This window comes from Petromyzon marinus, chromosome 24, assembly GCF_048934315.1.
Source record: "Petromyzon marinus isolate PM22_M1 ecotype Great Lakes invasive population chromosome 24, UKy_Petmar_22M1.pri1.0, whole genome shotgun sequence".
In the NCBI taxonomy this organism is placed as follows: Eukaryota; Metazoa; Chordata; class Hyperoartia; order Petromyzontiformes; family Petromyzontidae; genus Petromyzon; species Petromyzon marinus.
In genome coordinates, this window is record NC_133690.1 from 3,027,889 (window position 1) to 3,052,299 (window position 24,411).

The 24,411-nt window shown below is 45.6% G+C and overlaps 1 protein-coding gene across 1 annotated transcript; it reads right to left on the reverse strand.

The window, feature by feature from the left end:
* Positions 1 to 574: 574 nt before the first annotated feature.
* Positions 575 to 23,435, reverse strand: LOC116945498 (uncharacterized). Its single transcript, XM_076069314.1, has 9 exons — positions 23,151 to 23,435; positions 20,559 to 20,796; positions 17,847 to 17,915; positions 14,840 to 14,872; positions 11,521 to 11,574; positions 10,550 to 10,579; positions 8,127 to 8,204; positions 1,975 to 2,145; positions 575 to 1,526 (listed from the first exon to the last, which is right to left on the reverse strand). Exons 2-9 carry the CDS (start codon positions 20,791 to 20,793, stop codon positions 1,321 to 1,323), a joined length of 876 nt encoding a protein of 291 aa, XP_075925429.1. The 5' UTR covers positions 20,794 to 20,796; positions 23,151 to 23,435; the 3' UTR covers positions 575 to 1,320.
* Between the last annotated feature and the right edge of the window lie 976 nt (positions 23,436 to 24,411).

Sequence of the window (24,411 nt, forward strand, 5' to 3'; positions counted from 1 at the left end):
GATGCCTATACAGAGTGCTTCGCTACGTGAACAAAAATGGCACACTACCATCTAAACACATAAAGCAAGACAGCGGGCAAGCAGGGTCACAGGTAGCGATTGTGGGGCGCGAAGTCCACCCTGACGTCCACCCTGCCACCCTCGCCGGGCAGGTGGGGCACGACGTCCGCCCTGACGTCCACCCTGACGTGCACCCTGCCACCCTCGCCGGGCAGGTGGGGCACGACGTCCACTCGTTGCGCTCCTTCCTCCACCGCGTCGGTCAACTACCACCAGGCCCCCGCTGAGCGAGTGATGGGGGCCCCCGATGCTCGCACTGCTGGCCTCGGAGCCACACGGGGTTAAAATACACGCCCATGCACACCACAGCTGTCACTATTAGAGGGGCCGCGGAGCGCGCTATTACCTGCGAGCGCGCTCACACCTGAGCGATTACCTCACTCGCGCAAGACATGGTGACGATCCAGCGGTCACCACCCCGCGTTCACTCTCGCCGCATGTTCCCCCACCGCCACCGAGGACTCGGCTTGCACACGCAGTCGCTCCACACAGAAATTGCAGACACCACACCATCGACGGTCTGTGCTAACTTTTTATTCTCGGCGCAAACCACAATCCCTTAAAGCTGCCCAGTCGGCACTACCGGGGGGAGTATCTTGCGAGAAAAGCCTAGGCCTACTGCCGTCTGCGCTCCTGCTCACCCAAGCGTCCTACCATGTACCTCGTAGCCGTACTCGCGGCGTCACACGGACGCTGTGAGAGGCGGAGGGAAGAGGACGAGAAAGCCTTGCCTAACACGGCCTCGTAGTGGCGAATGAGTGGCGAATACACACTGCCTTTCTCGCTTTTTCCACCCCGGCTTCCCAGATGTCGTGTATGACTCATTGCGGCTGGCCCGGTAATCTTTGTGCGCCCATACACTATTAAGCCAACTCAGGGGCACCGCGATGTGACTTGTCCTGCGAGGGTCGGCCAATCCCCTGGCACCGGGAAACCGTGGGACTTTCCTCATAGGAACCCTTCGGATTAAAACCCGTTGTGCCAAGCAATCCCACGCCAGGACACTACGTGTGTGCGCTGTCTGTGTGTGTATTCAGTGTGTGGCCGCGGAGTTTGCAGAGTGGCTTCGAGGCCGTGGCACCACACAATCCCTGCAAACTCCAGCATATGTGTGTGTGTGTGAAAGTGAGTGTGTGTGTGTGAAAGTGAGTGTGCGCGCATGTGTGTATCTGTCTTTATTTGTGAACCCGAACAGTTTGACTTTTGAACAGGCCTCAGGAATAAGGAACCCGTTCGTAAGTCGGGGGACTGCCCGCTCTTTCATTTGCGTGGTCTTTCTTTCTTTGGTCCATTGCGGGATGATTTGTGCGCGCCGGCTTTTTTGGTGTGATTTTCCCGGGCAGGCTTCGTTGGATGCCCAGGCATCTTCACATCGGGCTCCTGTCGGTTCTGCTCTTCCGCAGCGTCCAATCCCTTTTCCATGTCGGGGCCAGTCGTTGATTTTTTATTTCGCGTGAAGCACATTACTGAACATAAAAGGGGACAAGGGAGTAAACGGGTTAATGTGAGCCACTAAATGCACATGCATGTAAGTATCTGTAGTTATCTATTTGTGCGTGTGTGGGTTTTTCTCCGGGTCAAACTCTGCCTGCATCTTTCCGCGTGTATCTTTGTACGTATCTGACACTGTCTGTCTCTATAGCTGTCTGTATCCTTCGTGTCTCTCAAAGTGTTTGTAAACATGTCTCTGTGTCTCTCTAGATCTTAAGAGATTGAAAACTAATTTCTTCAAGAAACTGCTCGTTGTTGTGTTTAGTTTGCTGTCCTTAACCCCGCCCCTCCGATTAGCACTGTTGGCTACGGAAATGTGTGAAAGAAATTCAACATACACACATCTCCCACGATGATCTGCAGAGGACTCTACTTGTTGTTAAAAACGGCTCTGCTATCTGGAGGAACAAGCTAAAGGCTCACCGATGCAGAAGACGATTAAGCATAGCATGGCTGGCACGATCACGATCAGTGCAATCACGCTGGTCTTCGTGGGCTCAAACTCAGGGTCGTAGTCTGGCTCTGGGATGACGTCGGGATCGACGTCGTCCAGAACCTCCAAAGGTGCTCGCCGTTGATTTTCCAAAATATTTCCTGTAATACAAAGACAAAGATAAAGGTCCCCCGTGTAGCCTTAACATACTGTCGGGGCAAGTGCTGTTAGCGAGCACCTATGAAGGCCGGTAACGGTACACGAGGGGGTGAGTGGCCAGCACCACGCCCGACCGCCTTCGTCTCCCTAGTGGCAATGTTTACACACTGCACCAGGTACTCATTTGAGGCTGAGTCGATCTAGAGGAGGCCCGGGACCGGTTCAGATAATCGTCACAGGTTTTGGCCGTGAGCGGGAATCGAACTCGGGTCGCCGGGTTCATAGCGCAGCGCGCTAACCGCTACACTACCGCTCCCTACTTCCTGTAACACATACATGCATACACGCGCAGGTGAGTTAGTGACGTTTACAGACTTAAAAAAAAATCCTCGAACATTTTTACATCATTGCTTTTTGTAAAAACCTAGCAGAGTGAATTTAGACGTATCCTTGGCAGCAATGTGCAATGGCTGTATCTACGTTGAACTTCTTTCACACCGTAACGTAGCCACCGTGCTAATCGGAGGTGCGGCGGGCGGGGGGCTGAAGGACAACAAACTAAACACAAACATCAGCAATGTTTAAGAAGGCAGAAGCGTCGGGTGATACGAGCCGGCAGCAGCACTCTGGACAGCGCTGCTTGAAGGGCTCCATGCAGAAGTTGTGAGCAAATCCTTTTGGCCATTCTCACACTCGTGAGGTTGCTCTGCTGTGACATTTTTGAAGGGTTTCTCTGCCTCCTGACTTAGTAATGACATGGTGACACTTTTTTTTAAAATGTTACTGCGCTGATGTCACCACAGTGCGAGCGAAATTCATTGTTCCTACAATTTTGATTTAAAGCTTTCGTGACTGCAGGGATTCATATTCTTGGTTCTTTCGGTAAAGTCACGTAGAAGGGAAAAAGAAAATAAGAAAAATATATTTCGATTTAAAGCTTTCGTGACTGCAATGATTCTTCTTCTTTGGTTCTTTCGGTAAAGTCACGTAGAATGAGAATAAAATAATAAATTGATAAAATAAAATAACACAATAATATTCTCACGACGTTTCGGCCACAACACAAGCGGCCTTCATCAGGTGAAGGGAGCGAGACTGTCTGGTAGGACAGCGCTGGAGTGAGAGAGCCACGTTCAGATCACGGCTTTTAAGCTGTGTGAGAGGAACAAAGAGCCTTGACGAAGGAATTAGCATAAAATTTAGCATTGAAAAGGCTGAATGATTAGCTTGTGACTGGTCACAGAAATAGCTATGTTAAAAGTTAAAGCATACACATCCGCAGAGGCACCCATTGTTAAAAGGAATTAGCATAGAATTTAGCATTGAAATAGCTAAATTAAGGCATTCGCTTGTAACTGCTACAGAAATAGTTACGTTGAAGTCAGAGCATACACATTCACCGAGGCACTTAGTACAAATCAAAACAGGAGAATTTAGCATTGAAATAACTAGGCGAATTTAGCATTGAAATAACTGGGTGATTTGCTGGTGACTGGTCACAGAAATGACTACACATCTGAGCTATTCACAGTACTATATAGTGAACCAATAAAAACTAAAATATAAATTACCTTCATGTTATCAATAAACTCTATATTCTCCAATCAGCTAAGCTACCAAGCATAAGTCGTTATATATCACAATGCTATATGGCGAAAAAATGGGTGGATTCTTACCCTCAAATTTCCGTACCACGGATAGCTACGGGCCCCGTTCAGACGGACGAGTTCGTCCATGGTCGGAACAGAGGAGGGGGAGAGAGACAGCTGCGAAGCCCTAGTATACTCCATGTTGTAAACCATACCATTAACCGTGGTGTGAGAGGTATTAAGAGGCAATGCTGGCGAAAGAGCTGCGGTCTGAAGGTCATCGTAAAATTACAATTAATTAAGAACAGAAATGATTTAACACATCTTTCCAGTGGTTACTAAGCCTGAATCCATCTTCTCGGTTGAAATTGTCTCTGTGCTTGTATATGTGAATGGCCTCATGAACGAATCTCTCATGGTAGCCAGTTGGTTTGCAAAGAACCTCCGTCTTGGAGAAGTCAATGTCATGTGAGCCCACTGAATTGTAACAGTGATCTGCCACGGCCGAGGAGTTCGTCTTACCGTGTTTCAAGTCTGCTTTATGTTCGCGGATGCGGTCCGAGATATGTCTTTTGGTTTCTCCAATGTAGCTACTACCACAGAGGCACTTTAGTTTGTAAACGCCCGGGTACTGTATGTCTGGAAGAGCATCTTTTACAGATGGAACTAAATCACGGATTTTGTGTACTGTGTTGAATCGGACCTGGATCTTGTGTTTATTCAGGATTTTGGAGATATTTTTAGTGACCCCTGCAATGTAGGGTAAGGTGATGGTTTTGAGTGGCTCCACAAGAGGATCCTTCTTCATGACTGGAGTGATGGCTTTGCGGATTGTGTAGTCGGAGTAGCCATTAGCCCTGAGAGCCTGGTGTACGTGCTTGAGTTCACTGGTAATGTGTTCCTGGTCGGAAATGCATTGGGCTCTATGGTATAGAGTCTTGATGAGGCAGTTCTTCTGGGATGGAAGGTGGTGGGAATCCGGTTTCAAGTAAGCATCTGTATGGGTAGCTTTCCTGTAGACAGAGTGGCTCATTGAACCATCATGTCTCCTTTTAATTAAGACATCCAGAAAGGGTAGTTTGCCATCTTTTTCGACCTCCATGGTAAATCTGATGGCTGGGTGTATGGAATTGATGTGGTCGCGGAATTGGTCTAGAGCAGGCTGGCCATGTGGCCAGATGACAAAGGTGTCATCAACGTACCTCTTCCATAAGGTCGGGCGTAGAGTGGCAGTCTGGATGGCGTCAGTTTCAAATTTTTCCATGAATACGTTGGCTACAACCGGAGATAGGGGGGAGCCCATTGGGGTGCCCTCAGTTTGTTTGTAGAAAGTTCCATTCCAGGTGAAGTATGTGTTGGTTAAGCAATGTCTCACCAGGGGGGGTACATCAGTATGCAGTCCTTGATGAACCAGGTCTTCAATGATAGCGATGGTGTCAGGTACCGGGACTTTGGTGAACAAGGACACCACATCAAAACTGACAAGCAGGTCGTTTGGGGACAGGGAAATGTCTTTGATTGTCGATACCAGGTGAGTAGAATTTAGTACCGCAGAGGTGGTTTTTCCAGTGAAAGGTCGCAGTATATCAGCCAGAAAACGTGCCAGTTTGTAGGTGGGGGAGCTGATAGTAGAGACGATGGGACGAAGGGGTGTATCTTCTACTATCAGCTCCCCCACCTACAAACTGGCACGTTTTCTGGCTGATATACTGCGACCTTTCACTGGAAAAACCACCTCTGCGGTACTAAATTCTACTCACCTGGTATCGACAATCAAAGACATTTCCCTGTCCCCAAACGACCTGCTTGTCAGTTTTGATGTGGTGTCCTTGTTCACCAAAGTCCCGGTACCTGACACCATCGCTATCATTGAAGACCTGGTTCATCAAGGACTGCATACTGATGTACCCCCCCTGGTGAGACATTGCTTAACCAACACATACTTCACCTGGAATGGAACTTTCTACAAACAAACTGAGGGCACCCCAATGGGCTCCCCCCTATCTCCGGTTGTAGCCAACGTATTCATGGAAAAATTTGAAACTGACGCCATCCAGACTGCCACTCTACGCCCGACCTTATGGAAGAGGTACGTTGATGACACCTTTGTCATCTGGCCACATGGCCAGCCTGCTCTAGACCAATTCCGCGACCACATAAATTCCATACACCCAGCCATCAGATTTACCATGGAGGTCGAAAAAGATGGCAAACTACCCTTTCTGGATGTCTTAATTAAAAGGAGACATGATGGTTCAATGAGCCACTCTGTCTACAGGAAAGCTACCCATACAGATGCTTACTTGAAACCGGATTCCCACCACCATCCATCCCAGAAGAACTGCCTCATCAAGACTCTATACCATAGAGCCCAATGCATTTCCGACCAGGAACACATTACCAGTGAACTCAAGCACGTACACCAGGCTCTCAGGGCTAATGGCTACTCCGACTACACAATCCGCAAAGCCATCACTCCAGTCATGAAGAAGGATCCTCTTGTGGAGCCACTCAAAACCATCACCTTACCCTACATTGCAGGGGTCACTAAAAATATCTCCAAAATCCTGAATAAACACAAGATCCAGGTCCGATTCAACACAGTACACAAAATCCGTGATTTAGTTCCATCTGTAAAAGATGCTCTTCCAGACATACAGTACCCGGGCGTTTACAAACTAAAGTGCCTCTGTGGTAGTAGCTACATTGGAGAAACCAAAAGACATATCTCGGACCGCATCCGCGAACATAAAGCAGACTTGAAACACGGTAAGACGAACTCCTCGGCCGTGGCAGATCACTGTTACAATTCAGTGGGCTCACATGACATTGACTTCTCCAAGACGGAGGTTCTTTGCAAACCAACTGGCTACCATGAGAGATTCGTTCATGAGGCCATTCACATATACAAGCACAGAGACAATTTCAACCGAGAAGATGGATTCAGGCTTAGTAACCACTGGAAAGATGTGTTAAATCATTTCTGTTCTTAATTAATTGTAATTTTACGATGACCTTCAGACCGCAGCTCTTTCGCCAGCATTGCCTCTTAATACCTCTCACACCACGGTTAATGGTATGGTTTACAACATGGAGTATACTAGGGCTTCGCAGCTGTCTCTCTCCCCCTCCTCTGTTCCGACCATGGACGAACTCGTCCGTCTGAACGGGGCCCGTAGCTATCCGTGGTACGGAAATTTGAGGGTAAGAATCCACCCATTTTTTCGCCATATAGCATTGTGATATATAACGACTTATGCTTGGTAGCTTAGCTGATTGGAGAATATAGAGTTTATTGATAACATGAAGGTAATTTATATTTTAGTTTTTATTGGTTCACTATATAGTACTGTGAATAGCTCAGATGTGTAGTCATTTCTGTGACCAGTCACCAGCAAATCACCCAGTTATTTCAATGCTAAATTCGCCTAGTTATTTCAATGCTAAATTCTCCTGTTTTGATTTGTACTAAGTGCCTCGGTGAATGTGTATGCTCTGACTTCAACGTAACTATTTCTGTAGCAGTTACAAGCGAATGCCTTAATTTAGCTATTTCAATGCTAAATTCTATGCTAATTCCTTTTAACAATGGGTGCCTCTGCGGATGTGTATGCTTTAACTTTTAACATAGCTATTTCTGTGACCAGTCACAAGCTAATCATTCAGCCTTTTCAATGCTAAATTTTATGCTAATTCCTTCGTCAAGGCTCTTTGTTCCTCTCACACAGCTTAAAAGCCGTGATCTGAACGTGGCTCTCTCACTCCAGCGCTGTCCTACCAGACAGTCTCGCTCCCTTCACCTGATGAAGGCCGCTTGTGTTGTGGCCGAAACGTCGTGAGAATATTATTGTGTTATTTTATTTTATCAATTTATTATTTTATTCTCATTCTACGTGACTTTACCGAAAGAACCAAAGAAGAAGAAAAATATATATTGTATTTTTATTATTTTATTGTTTCCCTTCTACGTGACTTTACCGTAAGAACCAATAATATTTTTGATTTATATATATATTATTATTTTATTGTTTCCCTTCAACGTGACTTTACCGAAAGAACCAAGAATATTTTTGATTTATATATATATATTATTATTTTATTGTTTCCCTTCAACGTGACTTTACCGAAAAAAACAAGAATATGAAACCAGAATATGTTCCTACAATGTTTCTGCTTGTTGCTCTACCCCTGCCTGGTTATGCAAATTGAGCATCTCAAGGCATTGCACATGCATGGAACGATGCATCGATGTTAATGAGTAAAATTAATACTTCGATTCATCGTACTTGGATTGCAAGGACAACGCGACAGATTTTACGAGAGTCATATTTTAGGAGTGATATAAATTGCACGCAGTGAGGCATTCCTGACGTTATAACTCCAGGATGACGTACGTTCACAATAAGACAGGCAGACTTCCTTGTTCTCTTTCTGGCAGGATTCGCAGCGCAGGGCAGATATATACGTGGGTTCTGCGGACAAAAAAAAACACATGGACGGAGTTAAAAGGCTGTTGATGTCTGCAGATTGCAGGGAAGATTGGGGTCACGAAAGTTCACGTGATGGAACCAGATGTCACGTGCATTTTCAGTAGGGGCAAATGTAAACACTACGAAGTTCCATTTATCACCTTTTTGATTGATTTTTTATTCGCTTTTTTTCTCAAATAGAGATAAAAATATGAAACCAATTTGTACGCATGTTGAACTGCTTTCGCACCGTACATAGCCAACCGTGCTAATCGGGAGGTGCAGGAAGAAGGACAACGAACTAGACACGTACATTTCCTGCAGGAATTTCGGTCACGTGGTTTGACCATTTACTCGTCACACCGTTCAATGCGAGTTGGTGACCGTGGGGGGGATTAGGTTTCGGTCGTGGCATCAGGATCGGTTTGGATGTCACCCACCGGTGACGTTACGCATGACCAGCGATCAAACTCAGGCAGTGGGGTTCGTGGCACTGCCCGAACCGCCGCGACACCCACACGATAAGAATGATAAACGTTTACTTGCCCAGTCGAGTGTGTCAAGCAATTGCATTTAGAACACGGTGAGCGAGTTTAAGGTCGAAATAAGCGACATGTGATGACTCCAAGCAGTCTGTTACGTTCAGGATAAGACTAAAAACAAAACTGTTGTTGAGCAGGGCCCTACATTTAGATGTTTGGCCAATTCCACGCAAGACCGTTTGGCAGGAAACAAGCGCACTTGGAGACTGTGCCTGCACGTGAGTTGAGAACACTCAAGAGCTCAACACGAGTTGACTCCTCGATACGTTGCTGTGCTGCCGTCACGCCACGACTTCGTTAAAATTGGGCTTTACTTTCAGGTAATCCTTCATTATATTATTCAGTTAGAATATTACAGTAGATCATCGATTATCCGGTGGCTTCGGGGGGCAGGGGGCGCCGGGTTTTCAAAAACGCCGGATAATCAAATCACTATTTAAAATTGCTTATTTTTGCACGCTGTGTTTTTCGGTGTTGTGCATGTGCTTTTGCGTTTTAAATTTGTTTACTACATAACATTTGCATAAATTTCCTACTCTACAATAAAAAATCCTAATAAAAAAGTGACTATTTACTGTACCGTACTTACCACTCTAATATTGAAGACTCGAGTATACACATGAAGCATTTTCATTATTTAAATTGTATGTATGTAGTGTATAATGTACCGTATATGATATTTCACAATGAAATCAAGCATAGCTACCTTTTTTGTCACGCCAAACGGTGCCTCTATGAGGGGTTTTGCCAAATCAGCCCGGGACTGCCGGATAATGTGGGAAGCTGCCGGATAATCGAGGATCAACTGTATTTGGTCAACTGGCAGCAGGTTTAGCCTGTACATGTGAAGTTGGTGCAGGTTTTCCGGATAAAAGCCGGGGGGAAAGTGTTGCATTCAAAGGCAAACATTTGTCATGACAATGTTAGAATGTTGGGCAAGCGCCATTATCAAGCGCATGGTGACATCGTCGTTGACGTGCTTGAACGAGCGTGATGCTGAAGCCGACAGTCGGTAGCGCTCGCTCCCATTTCTGGAATAACGCTCGGACCTTTTTGGCCTCATAAATTGTCCACGCACACGGGCACATGCACACATGCGCACACGCACATACACAAATACAAAGTTCGAGCACCTATGAAGGCCGGCACGGCACACAAGGGGGAGTCGACCTAGGGGAGGCCCAGGACTGGTTCAGATCATCATCACTGGTGTTGGCCGTGAGCGAGAATCGAACTCGGGTCGCCAGGTTCGCAGCGCAGTGCGCTAACCGCTAAGCTACCGCTCCCCTGACACATACACACACACACGCACACATGCGCACACACGTATGCATACTGTCTCGTGTGATAAGGTGATAAAGACGAAGTCACGGCACCCATACCGTCTTACAGAATCGCCTACATATATGTAGAGTAGTAGTTAGTGACGTCATGTCACGCTCGCCCTCCAATACGATAACGTACGGTGACGTCATGGACAGGGGGCGGGATGGTGACATGTCCCCCTGGGATATTTAGGTTGGGACCCGTGACGTGTTTGTGGTCGTTGCGGGGAGCCAGGAACGTGTGAAGTTGGAAGTTGGGACCCAGGGTAGGGGGAAATTGGCACCAGGCTAGCGTAGCCTGCGGATGCTAGGGAATCCCCAGTACCCTTCCCCTGGGGGAGCGATGAGTGAGCGTGCAGTACACGGAGTCGTGAATGAAGAAAAGTCCTTAATAAAACAACTGGCGCAAGCCCCTACATGAAGATCTGCCTCCGAGTCGTCATTTACGCCTCAACATATATACAGGTGTACACAATCTTACCACAGACAGGGCATGACGGTTCCTTCGAAGCTGAAAAACAAAAAGGAAAGGGCAAAACGTAACGGTTAGTTAAATTATATTCGCATTAGTTGCTTAACAACACAGTCACAAATCCCATACATCACCACCACACAGCAGGGAGTGTAACCAGGTAAGGGTGAAAGTGTCCTGCTCATGCCACTGCTGGCTAAAGGGCCTCCACTCGAGGTACAGAGATCCCGTCTACAGAGTATTTGGCCTACTCTTCCAAGGTGGCCAGAGACAGGAATATCCACACTTTGCCACACCGTATTGGACGTGCTGATCGACTGATTATGGTGTGTCCCCATGCCTACCGCTCGGTGGACAGAGGAAGAAAGATTTGACAAACTTGCATTAGGGTCACAAGCAAGCGAGCATGGATACATTAAGTTTAATATGTGGGCTTTCGCGACCAATATACATAAGAGGTTTTCTGGGTTAGATCGTGTGAATATAAATGTGTCGTTACTCCCACCACCATCACCACCCAACACAGCTAATTAGTAAGGTTTGCCACGTAAACAAACGTGTCAGTTACTAGTTCAGCAATAACCGGTGTGTTGAAGAGTAAACCCACAACATCTACAATTCGAGTACGACGTTTCGCCGGTAATTACAACTAGCCTCATCAGGCGACAGCTAATTATACCGCTGTATTAATAATAGTGATCCTATACCAAACGAAAACCTCTTATGGATGGACACATTAAGAGTTAAAGTTACAAATCTGTACCGCGCACAAGAGCAAGTGGGAGGGGACAGGTGTTAGCTTGATGCAGGTTCGTGAAGCATCAACAATGCCGTACTATGGTTAGTCTCGTCCCCACCACGGTAACGTGTTAGACACCGGTATTCTCAACATTGCTCATGTGAGCAGGAGGGAGGAGGAGGAAGACAACGATTGATGTTTGCGTCTCGCTGGGTGTGAGGGTGCAATGGGCAGGACTTACTCTTCAAAGCTTCCTGAAAATCCTTCCATAACTTGACAAGTTCTCTCCAGTAGACTGCCATGAGAGAGAGAGAGAAAAAAACGAGTGAACAATTTGTAAATACAGTAAAACCTTGGATTGCGAGTCACTTGGTCTGCGAGTGTTTTGCAAGACGAGCAAAAACTTTAAATAAATATTAATTTGATAAACGAGCGAGGTCTTGCAATACGAGTAGTGTACGTGTACGCTTTGTCTGCCGAGCGTCACGTGATCACAACTGAGCCGATGGTTCTTCTCTCTGTCTCGCTGCGGGATTGTGGGTAATCATCTCCCATGCTCGGTCTCAGTCGGCGTGTCTCACTCGTATAGTCAACATGCGTGCGAGCGTATACTGTTTACTATAGTACTATAGTGTTGTGACCACGTGTATAATGTTTACTACAGTACTATAGTGTTGTGACCACGTGTATACTGTTTACTACAGTACTATAGTTTTGTGACCACGTGTATACTGTTTACTACAGTACTATAGTGTTGTGACCACGTGTATACTGCTTACTATAGTACTATAGTGTTGTGACCACGTGTATACTGTTTACTACAGTACTATAGTGTTGTGACCACGTGTGTAATGTTTACTACAGTACTATAGTGTTGTGATCACGTGTATAATGTTTACTACAGTACTATAGTGTTGTGACCACGTGTATACTGTTTACTAAAGTACTATATATTGTTGTGACCACGTTTATACTGTTTACTACAGTACTATAGTGTTGTGACCACGTGTATACTGTTTATTACAGTACTATAGTGTTGTGACCACGTGTATACTGTTTACTACAGTACTATAGTGTTGTGACCACGTGTATACTGTTTACTACAGTACTATAGTGTTGTGACCACGTGTATACTGTTTACTACAGTACTATAGTGTTTACTACAGTATAGTGTTGTGACCACGTGTGTGTGCGTAAAGCATTTTTGTTATTTTTGTCCAAGTGTAGTGACTGTTCTTTAGTAACTATACTGCAACAATGCCCCCATGAAATCCTCAAAAGGAGGCAAAAGCAAGTGTCATTGGATAGGTTCCTTGTTAAAGTCGCACAAAAATAAAAAGATTCCAGTAAGCTAACAGATGCCAGTGATTCTGTTAGTGACAGTGAAAGTCGTCCTACACAATAACCCTCCTCCTCCTCTCTCTCGTCTCCCTCACACCAGCCACGATTAAATTAAATTAATACATTTGATTACTTTATATTAAATTTAAATAAGAAAAATATAAAAAGGTATTTTGCATTAATAATTTTTACGTGGATATTTTTAGGGTTGTGGAACGAATCATCGGAGTTTCCATTATTTCCTATGGGGAAATTCGCTTTGATATACGAGTGCTTTGGATTACGAGCACGTTTCCGGAACGAATCATGCTCGCAATCCAAGGTATTACTGTATAGTGCAAAGACTTTTAAAATATTGCTTCATGATTGCCCCTGTACATGTCTGTCCATTGTACTTGCATTTATTTTTTTACAGATGACAGCTTTCAGCTCCAGGAACTGGTCACACTTCTGTGAAGGTGGCCCACATTTGCATTCATCACGACAGTTTCCAAAACGTCATAAATATTGCAAGCCATTAAAAGGATGCCAGCAATGTCTTTATAGTTACATGCAACCTGTTACAATTTGCTTATTCGTGTCTCGACGATAAATCATCAGGGCCATATTATCCAATCGGTACAGTGGGTACAGTAGGCACTTTGCCCAGTGCCTACACATACTTAAGGGCCTACAAAAACTAAAGGGCTTACGAAGACACATTTTTACCACGTTTTTTGTTTGTATGTATGATAAGAAATAAAATGTAACCAGGAAATCTTATTGAATAGATATATTTGTATAGCAAGGATAGGCACAGTGTACAAAGAAGCAAAGTCACGTCAATGTTATCTGTGGCGCGCAGCACGCTCCCATCAATTTAGGGCACATCCTAAATAATACGTGTATCAGTAATGACGTCTGTACAGCACCTGGACGAAGTACCGTGTGAAACAAGCGGAGTGACAGCGGCGGTAGCAGTAACATGGGGCAGCAGCAGTAGCAACTGTAGAAAGTTGTCACTGAAGGCCTACGAAACAGAAGTGCCCAGGGCCTACAAGAACCTTAATCTGGCCCTGTAAATCATTGATTTTGTTACATCATTCAATCATCCCTTCAAAATATTTTGCAGAACACCTTCCGAACCAGGCAGGTGTGTGTTCCTCGCTCCTGATCACAGGCTGTAGAGTTCCCTGGTGTCCTCTCACATGAATCCCAAACTCTCATTTGTGAAAAAATTAACATCGCCAAAACATCCTCAAGGAGTTTTGAGACTCAGTCAGGATTTCTTAGGTAAATAATGAACATTATTGTACAAGGTGGTCTAAATTAGTTAAGTGAGAAATTAATTCCGTATTTATATTTCGGGAAATTAACTATTGGGCCATCCTGTAGATCTGCCAGCATTATTTGGCTCATCATACAAATCCTGTTGCATTAATGAAAATTATTAATAATAAACGTGTTTTTTTAGGGTTAAATCACGTAAATATTAATCGCCCGATTAAGCTGGTTGTAATTACCAGCGAAACGTCGTACTCAAATTGTAAATGTTGTGCCTTTACTCTCCAACACACCGGTGTGCTGAAGTAGTAACTAATTGGCACGTTTTGTTTACGTGACAAACCTTACTAATTGTCTGTGTCAGATGGTGTTGGCTTAACAACACATGCAATGTACAGATGGAAAAGGTGGAGTCCATGTTTTTCTTGTCGCGCCTTCTCCTGGCAAGCCAGGGTATAGCAGCACCTCGACGCCCACAGTCAGGGAGTTCTGTAACATCTGTGTGCGGTCCACCAACCCTCGCTGCCTCCACAGTGCTGGAATACAGCAATGTATGGCCACCATCGGCAGGCTAATTTCTTGGATTACGAGAATTTCATAACCAATTATACCACTATTGTGCTTTTTGAGGCACACACAATATTTTGGGTAGACATATTTAAATGTCTACCCAAAATATTGTACCTTTATTAAGTAAAAATGTAATATATATTTATTTTCCAGTTTTGCTCCAGAATGATATAATTCTGAGTTTTGGTATTGATAACAGCTGGGTGGTTAGTTTTCTTTTGGGGGTTATCTTTTGAAATAGTTTTTGTGAAAATATTACAAGAGTCTACGGCGCACTGAGAGATGAAATATTCCCAAGCATAGCAAAAAGCAACCAGTCGGATCTCTCAAAACAAATCAAAACTAAATTTCCCACAGTCAGGCACATTGTTTTTCCCCACACTTACTGGCATAGTGTTTTTCACTCAGCTGACCGGAAACTGTGAATGACAAAACCAATACATAGTTAACAAGGCAGGAGTGATCAAGCACGTAAAAAAACGGCAGTGTTTGTGTTTATGCTGATACGGAGTTGTACGAAGCGCACATTACAAACAAACCGAGACAGCATTGAAGGTGCGACCAACAGACATCACGTGTTTAGATACCAGGGGTGGAATGATTAACCGTTGAGTCTTAAGCTCACGATACGTGCAACGAATCACTCGTGTATGAGCCCATGGTGTATCCCTTTTGATTTACATTGAGTCACGGGTTCACGTGACTCTTGAAACCACGAGTTGCCACAAACATTACTGCAATTATCAAATAAATATTTAATAAATATTTGATAATCATTATTCTCGTTGGGCCAGGAAACCCTCAACAATGTCAAGACTTTTTCGGAGAGTTATGCCACATCTTTGCGGAAGAGGGTGATCTTGCTTTGAGAAATCCAAATTGTTTATTTTGCAGATAACTGATCAGCATTCGGGTGTTTGGCCAATACCAGTAATACTGTATTGTTTTGTTGTTGCTATGGGAGGACATTAGGGACCTGGGCAGAAACCCATGCAGAACAGGCGTAGAACAAACTGCACGCAGAGAGGTGCACATGTTGGGAATCAAACTCAGGTCTTGCTGTAATGCTAAACTAAACTACTAAAACTATGTTTTATTTCACCAGGTAAAGCCCACCGAGCTATGTCGCTCTTTTTCAGAAGCGACCTGACCACAAGTGATGGCCCAATTAAGTGGCGTCTCACGTGGACATTTATAGCAGCCGAATACTCTAAACGCGTGATGTTGATACTAAATGTGAAGGGGAAAACTGGAGGACCTGGAGAAAATCCGCACGACCGCAGGAAGAGACATGCAAACTCCAAATATAAAAGCATTCGGGTCGGAATCGAACCCTCCACCTCCTGTATACCCGGCGAGGTAGTTAACATCTCGCCACCAATTGTGTCATTGAATCGTTCCACATTGTCATGGAGGGTGGGGAGGTATTCAAATGTATTAATGGGATTACTGTATTTGTATTAAATCAACCGATTTGCTATCCACGATGTTCGGCGTCATTACTTTGAATGCTGTTTTAATTCGTAGCAATCTAGGCCCTGATTACTTTCATGTAGTCAAACTTTTCGTTCAAGTTAACCGTCACAACACCCACTACATGCGTGCAATTTTCAGTCTTTAGCGTGAGTAGCAACACTCACGGCTGACCGTCTCTTCTCTCACACAAATACAGTAGGCCTGTATATTTCAGAGTTCAACGTTGTCGATGTTAGGATTTGTAAACAAAATTGACGATCTTTCTTTTACTTTCAGATCATTGATTTGAGGTAATTACGTAGTACCTTTGTGCTTACAAAAGTGACGTCACACGATGCAGGTTTCTTTTACAGGCCCGTAAATGACACAAACATTTCATTTCCACTTACGTATTTATCAACTAAAAGTGTCAAAAAAAGAGTAAGATCATCCAACATATAGCTAGGGCCGTTTTTGGATATTCAAATAAATCTGACAATGGGCAACAAAGATCCCCCGCATAGCCTTAACAGACTGTTCGGGCAAGCGCTGTTAGCGAGTAGCACCTATGAAGACCGGCACGGCACATCAAATGGTGTGTCGCCAGCACCACGCCCGACCACCTTTGTCTTCCCAGTGGCGATGTTTACACACCCAAGGTCGACTCATCTGAGGCTGAGTCGACCTAGGGGAGACCCAGGACCAGTTCAGATAACCGCCACTGGTGTTGGCTGTGAGCTAGAATCAAACTCTGGTCGCCGGGTTCGTAGCGCAGTGCGCTATCCGCTACGCTACCGCTCCCCACACAATGGGCAACACCGATAGCAACACCCGCCATTCGTCACTAAGTGACGGTGACGTCACCAGGGCGCCTGTGCCAGGCCAGGTGCACTGAGGCCACGTGAAGTGTCGAAGGCTCGCCGACAAGAGGTCTCGGGACAGACCCAGGTGCCATGGGCTGGCTGACTGAGACGACTGGTAGATGCACCAGCTGTACTCCCTGCTGTGCCAATGGTCAATACACCCACTAGCACACACACATTATACCCCTTTGTTCGGTGCACTGTCTTCATATGCTCTTGCATTGCTACACGTAGATCGCTTTTTTTGTCTCAATCCACTGATGGATGAGGGTTTCCCTATGCCGTACTCGTCATGGCGGTTATTTCACCATGCTGGTCGTTGTGGGTTGGAGTCAGTGGTGGGGGCTGGACATTGGAGCATAGGAGATCAGTACAACGATGGATTTTTGCGGTGCTGCGTTTGGCTAACAACAGCCTGGTTGAATTTAGATGCTCATGAATATGAAAATGCAAATTGCAAGGTATATATTTCAGAAACATGCACGGATGTTTCAACTGCCATGACGGAGAACGATATTTTTTATTTTACTATTTTTTACCAGGTAAGGCCCACTGAGCTAAATAACTATTTTTCAAAAGCGACCTGGCCACAAATGATAGCTCAACGAAGCAGCTTACCAAGTGGAAATGTATAGCAGCCAAATACTCTCAACGCATGTCTCTAAATATGGAGGGAAAAACCGGAGGACCCGGAGAAAAATCCATGCGACTACGGGGAGAGAGAGAGAGACATGCGAACTCCAAATATACACGTAGGCTTTCGCGACCATTATATACAGTCGTTAGGGTCAGGATCGAACCCACAACCTCCTTCATACCAGGCAAGGGAGTTAACAGGGGACCATGAGATTGCAAGTTATATAGTGTACAAACCATTACACCGTGGCATCACGCTGCTCATTTGTTAGACAACATATTCAGGTGTTGGATTTGTTTTCTCTCCAAAAATCCTGGAAAACTGTGGAGCAAAGTATCGGTTTGTTTGCGTTCTCTTGAGCTAGGCTGCTGAAACGACTTCTGCCGAGAGCGTGCGAGTCAGCCCGCTGACATGCCCCTCGAGTCCGAACGCACGTACCGTCTCCAATTCTGTTGTTCATCTCCACAAACTTGGAGCCCATGGTTTGCTCCACCTGCTCGTACAAATCTACAAGACGGTGAACAACACGCACGCACGGACACAGAGCGTTCCAGTTAACACGGCCAGCCTTTTCCGAATCCACAAGACGGTGAACAACACAGACACACCGACAAAGAGCGCGCACTCACAGAGAGACAGTTACAGAGAAACAGAATGACGGGCTCATAGAGACACAGAGAGACACGGAGACAGAAAGACAAGAGACTCACAGAGAGACAGTTACAGAAAGACATGGAGAGACAGACACTCACAGCGACTGACAGAGAGACAGTTATAAAGACACACAAACAGATGAGCTCATAAAGACACAGAGAGAGAGACATGGAGATACAGACACACACACAGACACTCACAGAGAGACAGTTATAGAGAGACACACAAACAGATGGGCTCATAGAGACACAGAGAGAGAGAGTGAGACATGGAGATACAGACACACACACACAGACTCTCACAGAGAGACAGTTATAGAGAGACACACAAACAGATGGGCTCATAGAGACACAGAGAGAGAGAGACATGGATACACGCAGATAAGTGTACATACAGGCACAGAGATAGAGACGCATGATGTACGCCGGATGAGACAATCAAATGCAAAGAGACAAAGGACGAATGCATCGTAATTATACCTCTGTGCATTTATATTGAATGCCTCTCACCTACGTCTTATATTTCTCTAATGATCGTATTTTCCCGCATATAGCCCACATAAGCATATAACCCGCAAAAATAACGTTTTGTGTAAAACAAATTTCAGATAGCCCAAACCTCCATATACCCCGCAGGGTCTTGTTTTGTTTGTAAAAAGTGGTATACCCCGCGGGTGAGATGCGGGAAAATACGGTACTGCCTCTAATTCCTATCGTTCTTTCATACCTCGCTACAAATGTAAATAATCTTATAACTCTCTTGATGACTGTATCTCTCTTCTCTTCGAAATTAACATCTCTCCAAATTTTCTCATAATATATAAATGTAATCACCCAAGCGAGTCGGCGCATGGAACACCTAAGAGACCGGGGTGTGGAGCCAGCAGAGGGCAGGAGTAGGGGCACGGTGACTGTGCATCTGTGAAAAAGAGCTTCATAGCTCATCGGATTCCTCCAGTATAAATAAATATTCCGATTCTGTATGCAGGACATAGCAGGGGAGGGACGAGGTCACTCGACCTGGCCACAAGTGATAGCTCAACGGAGTGTACTTATCGCGTGGACACTTCTCTCAGCCAAATACTCGGAAGCACGTTTCTCAACGTGGAGGTAAAAAGAGAAAAATCCACGCGGCCACAGGGAGCGAGAGAGACAGACGCAAACTCCAAATATACAGCAGACGTTAGAGTCGGGATCGAACCCCCGACCTCCTGCATGAGCCGCCCGAGCGGCGGGCGGCGTTTACAGGGGAGGCCTCCTGGGGCGAAGGGGGAGGGCAGGGGGACAGCCACACGGCCGAGAGACCACGTGGACGGAGAGGAGAGTTGGTGGCAGTGACTGGGCGGTGTGTGCGGAGTTTAATGTTCAGTGTTAGGCTCCACAGTGATGGTGGTGATGCACGCCACTCATTCACGAATCGTTGTGGAGTTGTCACGAAAGCCGCGTCGAGTTGAAAGATAAGTCTTTGAGTCATCCCTGATTGTTGCGGTGGGCATTGCATATATTCTGAAACGCATCTTCATCCTCCAATGTCTTCTGAATACCTCTCATCTCTATTCTGTTTCACGTCCAGCTCATCTGAATACATCTTACATTCCTCTTCTGTCTAACACATGCATTGCACTAAACAGATCTGGACTAAATTACATTTTTAACACATCCACTATCTCGAGCATACATTTCCATCATCTCTCAGATACGTGTCTTACAGCTCTATTGCAGACACATCTCAGACACGTGTGTGTGTATATATATACTCATAATAGAGGTTTTGGGGTATATCACGTAAATATAAATACGTCGTTCAACCCGCCACCACCCGATACAGCCAATTAGTAAAGGTTTGTCACGTAAACAGAACGTGGCCAATTCGTGACTAGTATAGCACACCGGTGTGTTGGAGAGTAAACCCACAACATTGACAAACCTTGATAATTGGCTGTGTCAGGTGGTGGCGGGTTTAACAACACATTTATATTCACACGATCTAACCCAAAAACCTCTACTATGGATGATATTGGTCGCAAAAGCCTCTTACGTGTTAAACTGATGATATATTTACTCTTTGCACCGCATGCCTCTCGGCCTGTCAGTTGATGTGACGTGCCGAGACACAGGCTGCCCTCGTTCTGCACCTCGGTGAGGAAACGAGCGCGTTGTGGGGGCTAGCAGATGTTAACTCCCTCGCCTGGTATGCAGGAGGTTGTCAGTTCAATCCCGAACCCTGACACCTGTATATTTGGAGCATACGTGACGCTCTCCCCGTGGTCGCGTGGATTTTTCTCCGGATCCTCCGGTTTTTCCCTCTACATTTAGAATCAACATCACGCGCTTAGAATATTTGGCTGCCATAAATTTCCCCGTGATAAGGCACTGTGTTGAGCTATCACTTGTGCTAGCCAGGTTGCTTCTGAAAAATAACTATATAGCTCAGTGGTCCTCAGTTGGTAAATATAAAGAGTAAAAAAATGAAATGAAAGTAAAAAGGGTGACTCACAGATCAAGCGCTTGGAATGTTCTCCCAGCAGCTTGGAGATGATATTCTGCACGCCCTTGTACGTCTTCGTGCGAATGAAGGGCCTGTCGATCTCCATCCTGTTCAGCAGCGCTTTCAGGGGCACCGCGATGGCTTCCGTGCACTTGAAGCACGGCTCGCACGGGCGGGCGACGAGCAGCAGCAGCAGCGTTGGCAGCACTGCGGTCACGAGGCACGAGGAGCGCTGGGGAGCCATGGCCTGGGGAGCGAGAGAAGGGGTCACGTTTAGCGACTCGACCTTTACTCGTTGTGCCAGTGAAGCAGGCACCCATTAACGTGGGCCATTTTGGAAATACAGGGGCTCCTCTACTTACGAACGAGTCAGAATCCAGAGGTGTGTTCGTAAGTTGATTTGTTCGTAAGTCCAACTTACTCCTGTCGGTTCCGAACATTTTGTATGACATGTACACTAAATAAGAGAATAGCTCTAAAAGTTGTATAATCTCCTATAAACATAGATGCCACTGGTTCTTCAAGTTCTGCCGATGCCACCAATGACATCTATTGCGCGGCGGTTTAACTTACGACTTTCGGTCCGAACAGGCAAACTGGACGCACAGACAGGTTTGTTCGTATCTCTAAGTCGAATTTTCCTCAGTAGAGGAGTGTCTGTAGAACTTTATGGTTATAAAAGATGTAAAACGATTGCGTTACGGTAAACAAGATTGCTAAATTTGGTAATCAAAGCCAAAACATCACCAAATGCAGTTACGGGGCGTGTTTACGTTTTCGCGCCACGATTCGTAGTTCACGTAAAAAGACTAGAACCAATACGACCAGTTATAAATAACAGTGGAGCGTTGGCATTGGGCAACGGACCGTGGTGGTGGTGGTGGTATTAAACCAGTATAGGGAAGGAGATGAATCTTAGAAAGCGGGTGGGCACTCAAAACAATAGCAGCGTGCACGCCCCCATTAAACCAAATCCGTCACTGGCAGCAAGGCGAGGAATGGAAATGTACTCTTTGGTTTTATTCGGTAAAGTCACGTAGGTAAAACAAATTAAAATAAAATAAACAATAAAAACACGACGTTTCGGAGGCAGCGCAAGCTTCATTTTATTTTAATTTGTTTTACCTACGTGACTTTACCGAATAAAACCAAAGAGTATGAATCCTTGCAGTCACGAAAGCTTCAAATCTAGAATGGAAATGTCTCAGTGAGGAGAACGACTCCCTAATGAGAGGCCTTGCAGCAGCCAAACCGTGCAGCAGGAGCAGCAACAGCAGAAGTAGCAGCAGAAGCAGCAGCAGGAACAGCATCAGCAGGAACAGCATCAGCAGAAGCAGTAACAGCAGCAGCATGAGCAGCAGCAGGAACAGCAGAAGCAGGGGCAGCAGCAGCATGAACAGCACCAGGAGCAGCAGCAGCAGGTGGAGCAGCAGCAAGAGCAGCAGGAGTAACAGCAGCAGTAACAGCAGCAGAAGCAGATAGAGTGCTTCCATGCTCATGGCCCTGAACTCCTCTGTGCAGGCGTGAGGCGTGCCACACATTCCACATTCCCCAGCCTCTCTGCCCGTTGCCACCGCTATCGATGTCCAAATGACGAGCCACTTTGTTGAGCTATCATTTGTGCTAGCCATGGCGCTTCTGAAAAATAAGTTAATAGCTTCGTGGGCTTTGCCTGGTAGGATGGGGATGGTTTAGTTTCATTTGTATGATTTGGGTGATTGTTTGCTTTACCTGTACTTTGCCCCTGCTGAACATCTGTGGAAAAGAGCTTCATAGCTCATCGGATTCCTCCAGTAAAAAGAAAGATTCTGACTTTAGTTATGAATTATAAGGTTGCCAGGATAGCATTTTTCACGATACGATGCGATAATTTTCACGATCTTATTGACTATCGCAATAATTTTCCCTTAACTTTGCATTTGTATTTCCCACATTCTATCATGATTGTGCTTGGCTGGACTTAACACTCCGAATAAGGTGCTTTGGCAGTTGTTCAAAGGCAGCTCACCCAAGACAAAGCAGCCACGCCTCTTATAATCGTTGCACCTTCAAATTACAGTATATCGTTGTCACAACGCGCTTGTCTCTCCAATCAGTTCGCATGTCAACCACGAACGGGACCAGAGTGAGCCCTGCCTCGAGATCGTCGTCCTAAGCGCGGGTCACGTGACCCCCGTTCTCTGTGCGCCACTCAACCAGCGATGATTATTCTATGTGCTATGATTATGCTATGTACTATGAATACTCTACGTGATATGATTATTCTACGTGTTATGATGTGCTATGATTACTTTTCGCCCTATAATGATTTAATGTGCTATGATTATTGTACGTACTATGATTGCTCTACATGCTATTATTATTTATACACTATGATTATTCTACGTGTTGTAGATTACTCTACGTGCTATTATTAGCCTATTATGATAATTCCATGTGCTATGATTACTCTACGTGCTATGATTACTCTACTATGGTTATTCTATGTGCTATGATTACTCTAGGTGCTATGATTATGTCTGTAATATCAAGGAGGCTCTTTCCCCGAGTCACTCACTACAAGCCCAGTGTAGTAGTAGTAGTACAAGTAGGGTCGCTTACCGCTTTTTCTTTCCAAAACGGGACTTCTCTCCAACAGTGGTGACGAGGTAATGTTGTTGTATCCCTCCCGTTGTGTTCTAACACCAATTAAGTTTTGCCTCTCCAATCAATTCGCACGTCAACCACGAACGGGACCAGAGTTGAGGCCTGCCTGGACACAGCCTGGAGATCCGTCGTCGTGAGCGCGCGAGTTGGTTGTCGTGACGACGCAGTGACGTAACAGAGTCACGTGGCCCGTTCTACTTCCGGGTCACGTGGCTCGATCTCCCAGTTCCGGGTCACGTGGCTCGTGTTCCGTGTGCTCGTGTGAGCCATCCAACCAGAGACGCTGCCGCGTGCACCTCGTGCTCGGCTGTGATTTGAATTCGTTAGAGAACCCCACCGGTGCCCTGTATAGGCGTGCGATGATGGTGCATGCGTGATGTTGGTCGTATTGGCGGTTGTTGCTGTAGTCGGTGGTAGTTGATGATGAAAGATACTGTTATCGGTTTGTTGTGGTTGTTTTATTGGTAGTGGTTGTTGGTGTTGACTGTTGGTTGTCATTGTGTTGGATGTGGTTGTTTTATTGGTGGTGGCTGAAAGTTTTGGTTGTTTTATTGGTGGTAGATGGTGTTGGTTGTTGTGTTGATGTTGGTTGTTTTATTGGTGGTAGATGGTGGTGGTTGTTGTGTTGATGGTGGTTGTTTTATTGGTGGTTGTTGGTGTTTTGTTATTGTTCGTGGTAGTGGTTGACGTTATAGGTAGCGGTGGTTGCTATCTGTTGGTGGTGATGGTTATAAATGTAATTGTTGTTGGCGACCATTGATGGTTGTTGTGGTTAGTGGTGGTTGTTGACATTGGTGGTGGTTGTTGACATTGGTAGTGGTTGTTGGTAATGATTACAGTTGTTGGTGATTAAAAGCGGCTTTGGTTTATAGCTGGTGGTTGTTAGTGCTGTTGTGGTAGTTTGTGCTGATGGTGGTTGCTGATCACGTGCTGCTGGTGGTGGTTGCTGTTGAGGTGGTTGTTGTTCATGGTCATTGATAGTTGTTGTGATTACTGTGGACTCAGTCTCAAACTTGTTTCTGGTGCAGTGTGTAAACATCGTCGCTGGAGAGACAAAGGCGGCCGGGCGTGGTGCTTGCCACACCCACCCCCTCGTGTGCCGTGCCGGCCTTCATAGGTGCTCGCTTGTAGCACTTGCCTCTAACGTGTGTTAAGGCTACACGGGGGAACTTTGTCTTTGACAGACCAGGTGAGAGCGGCGGAACACACGCAATGC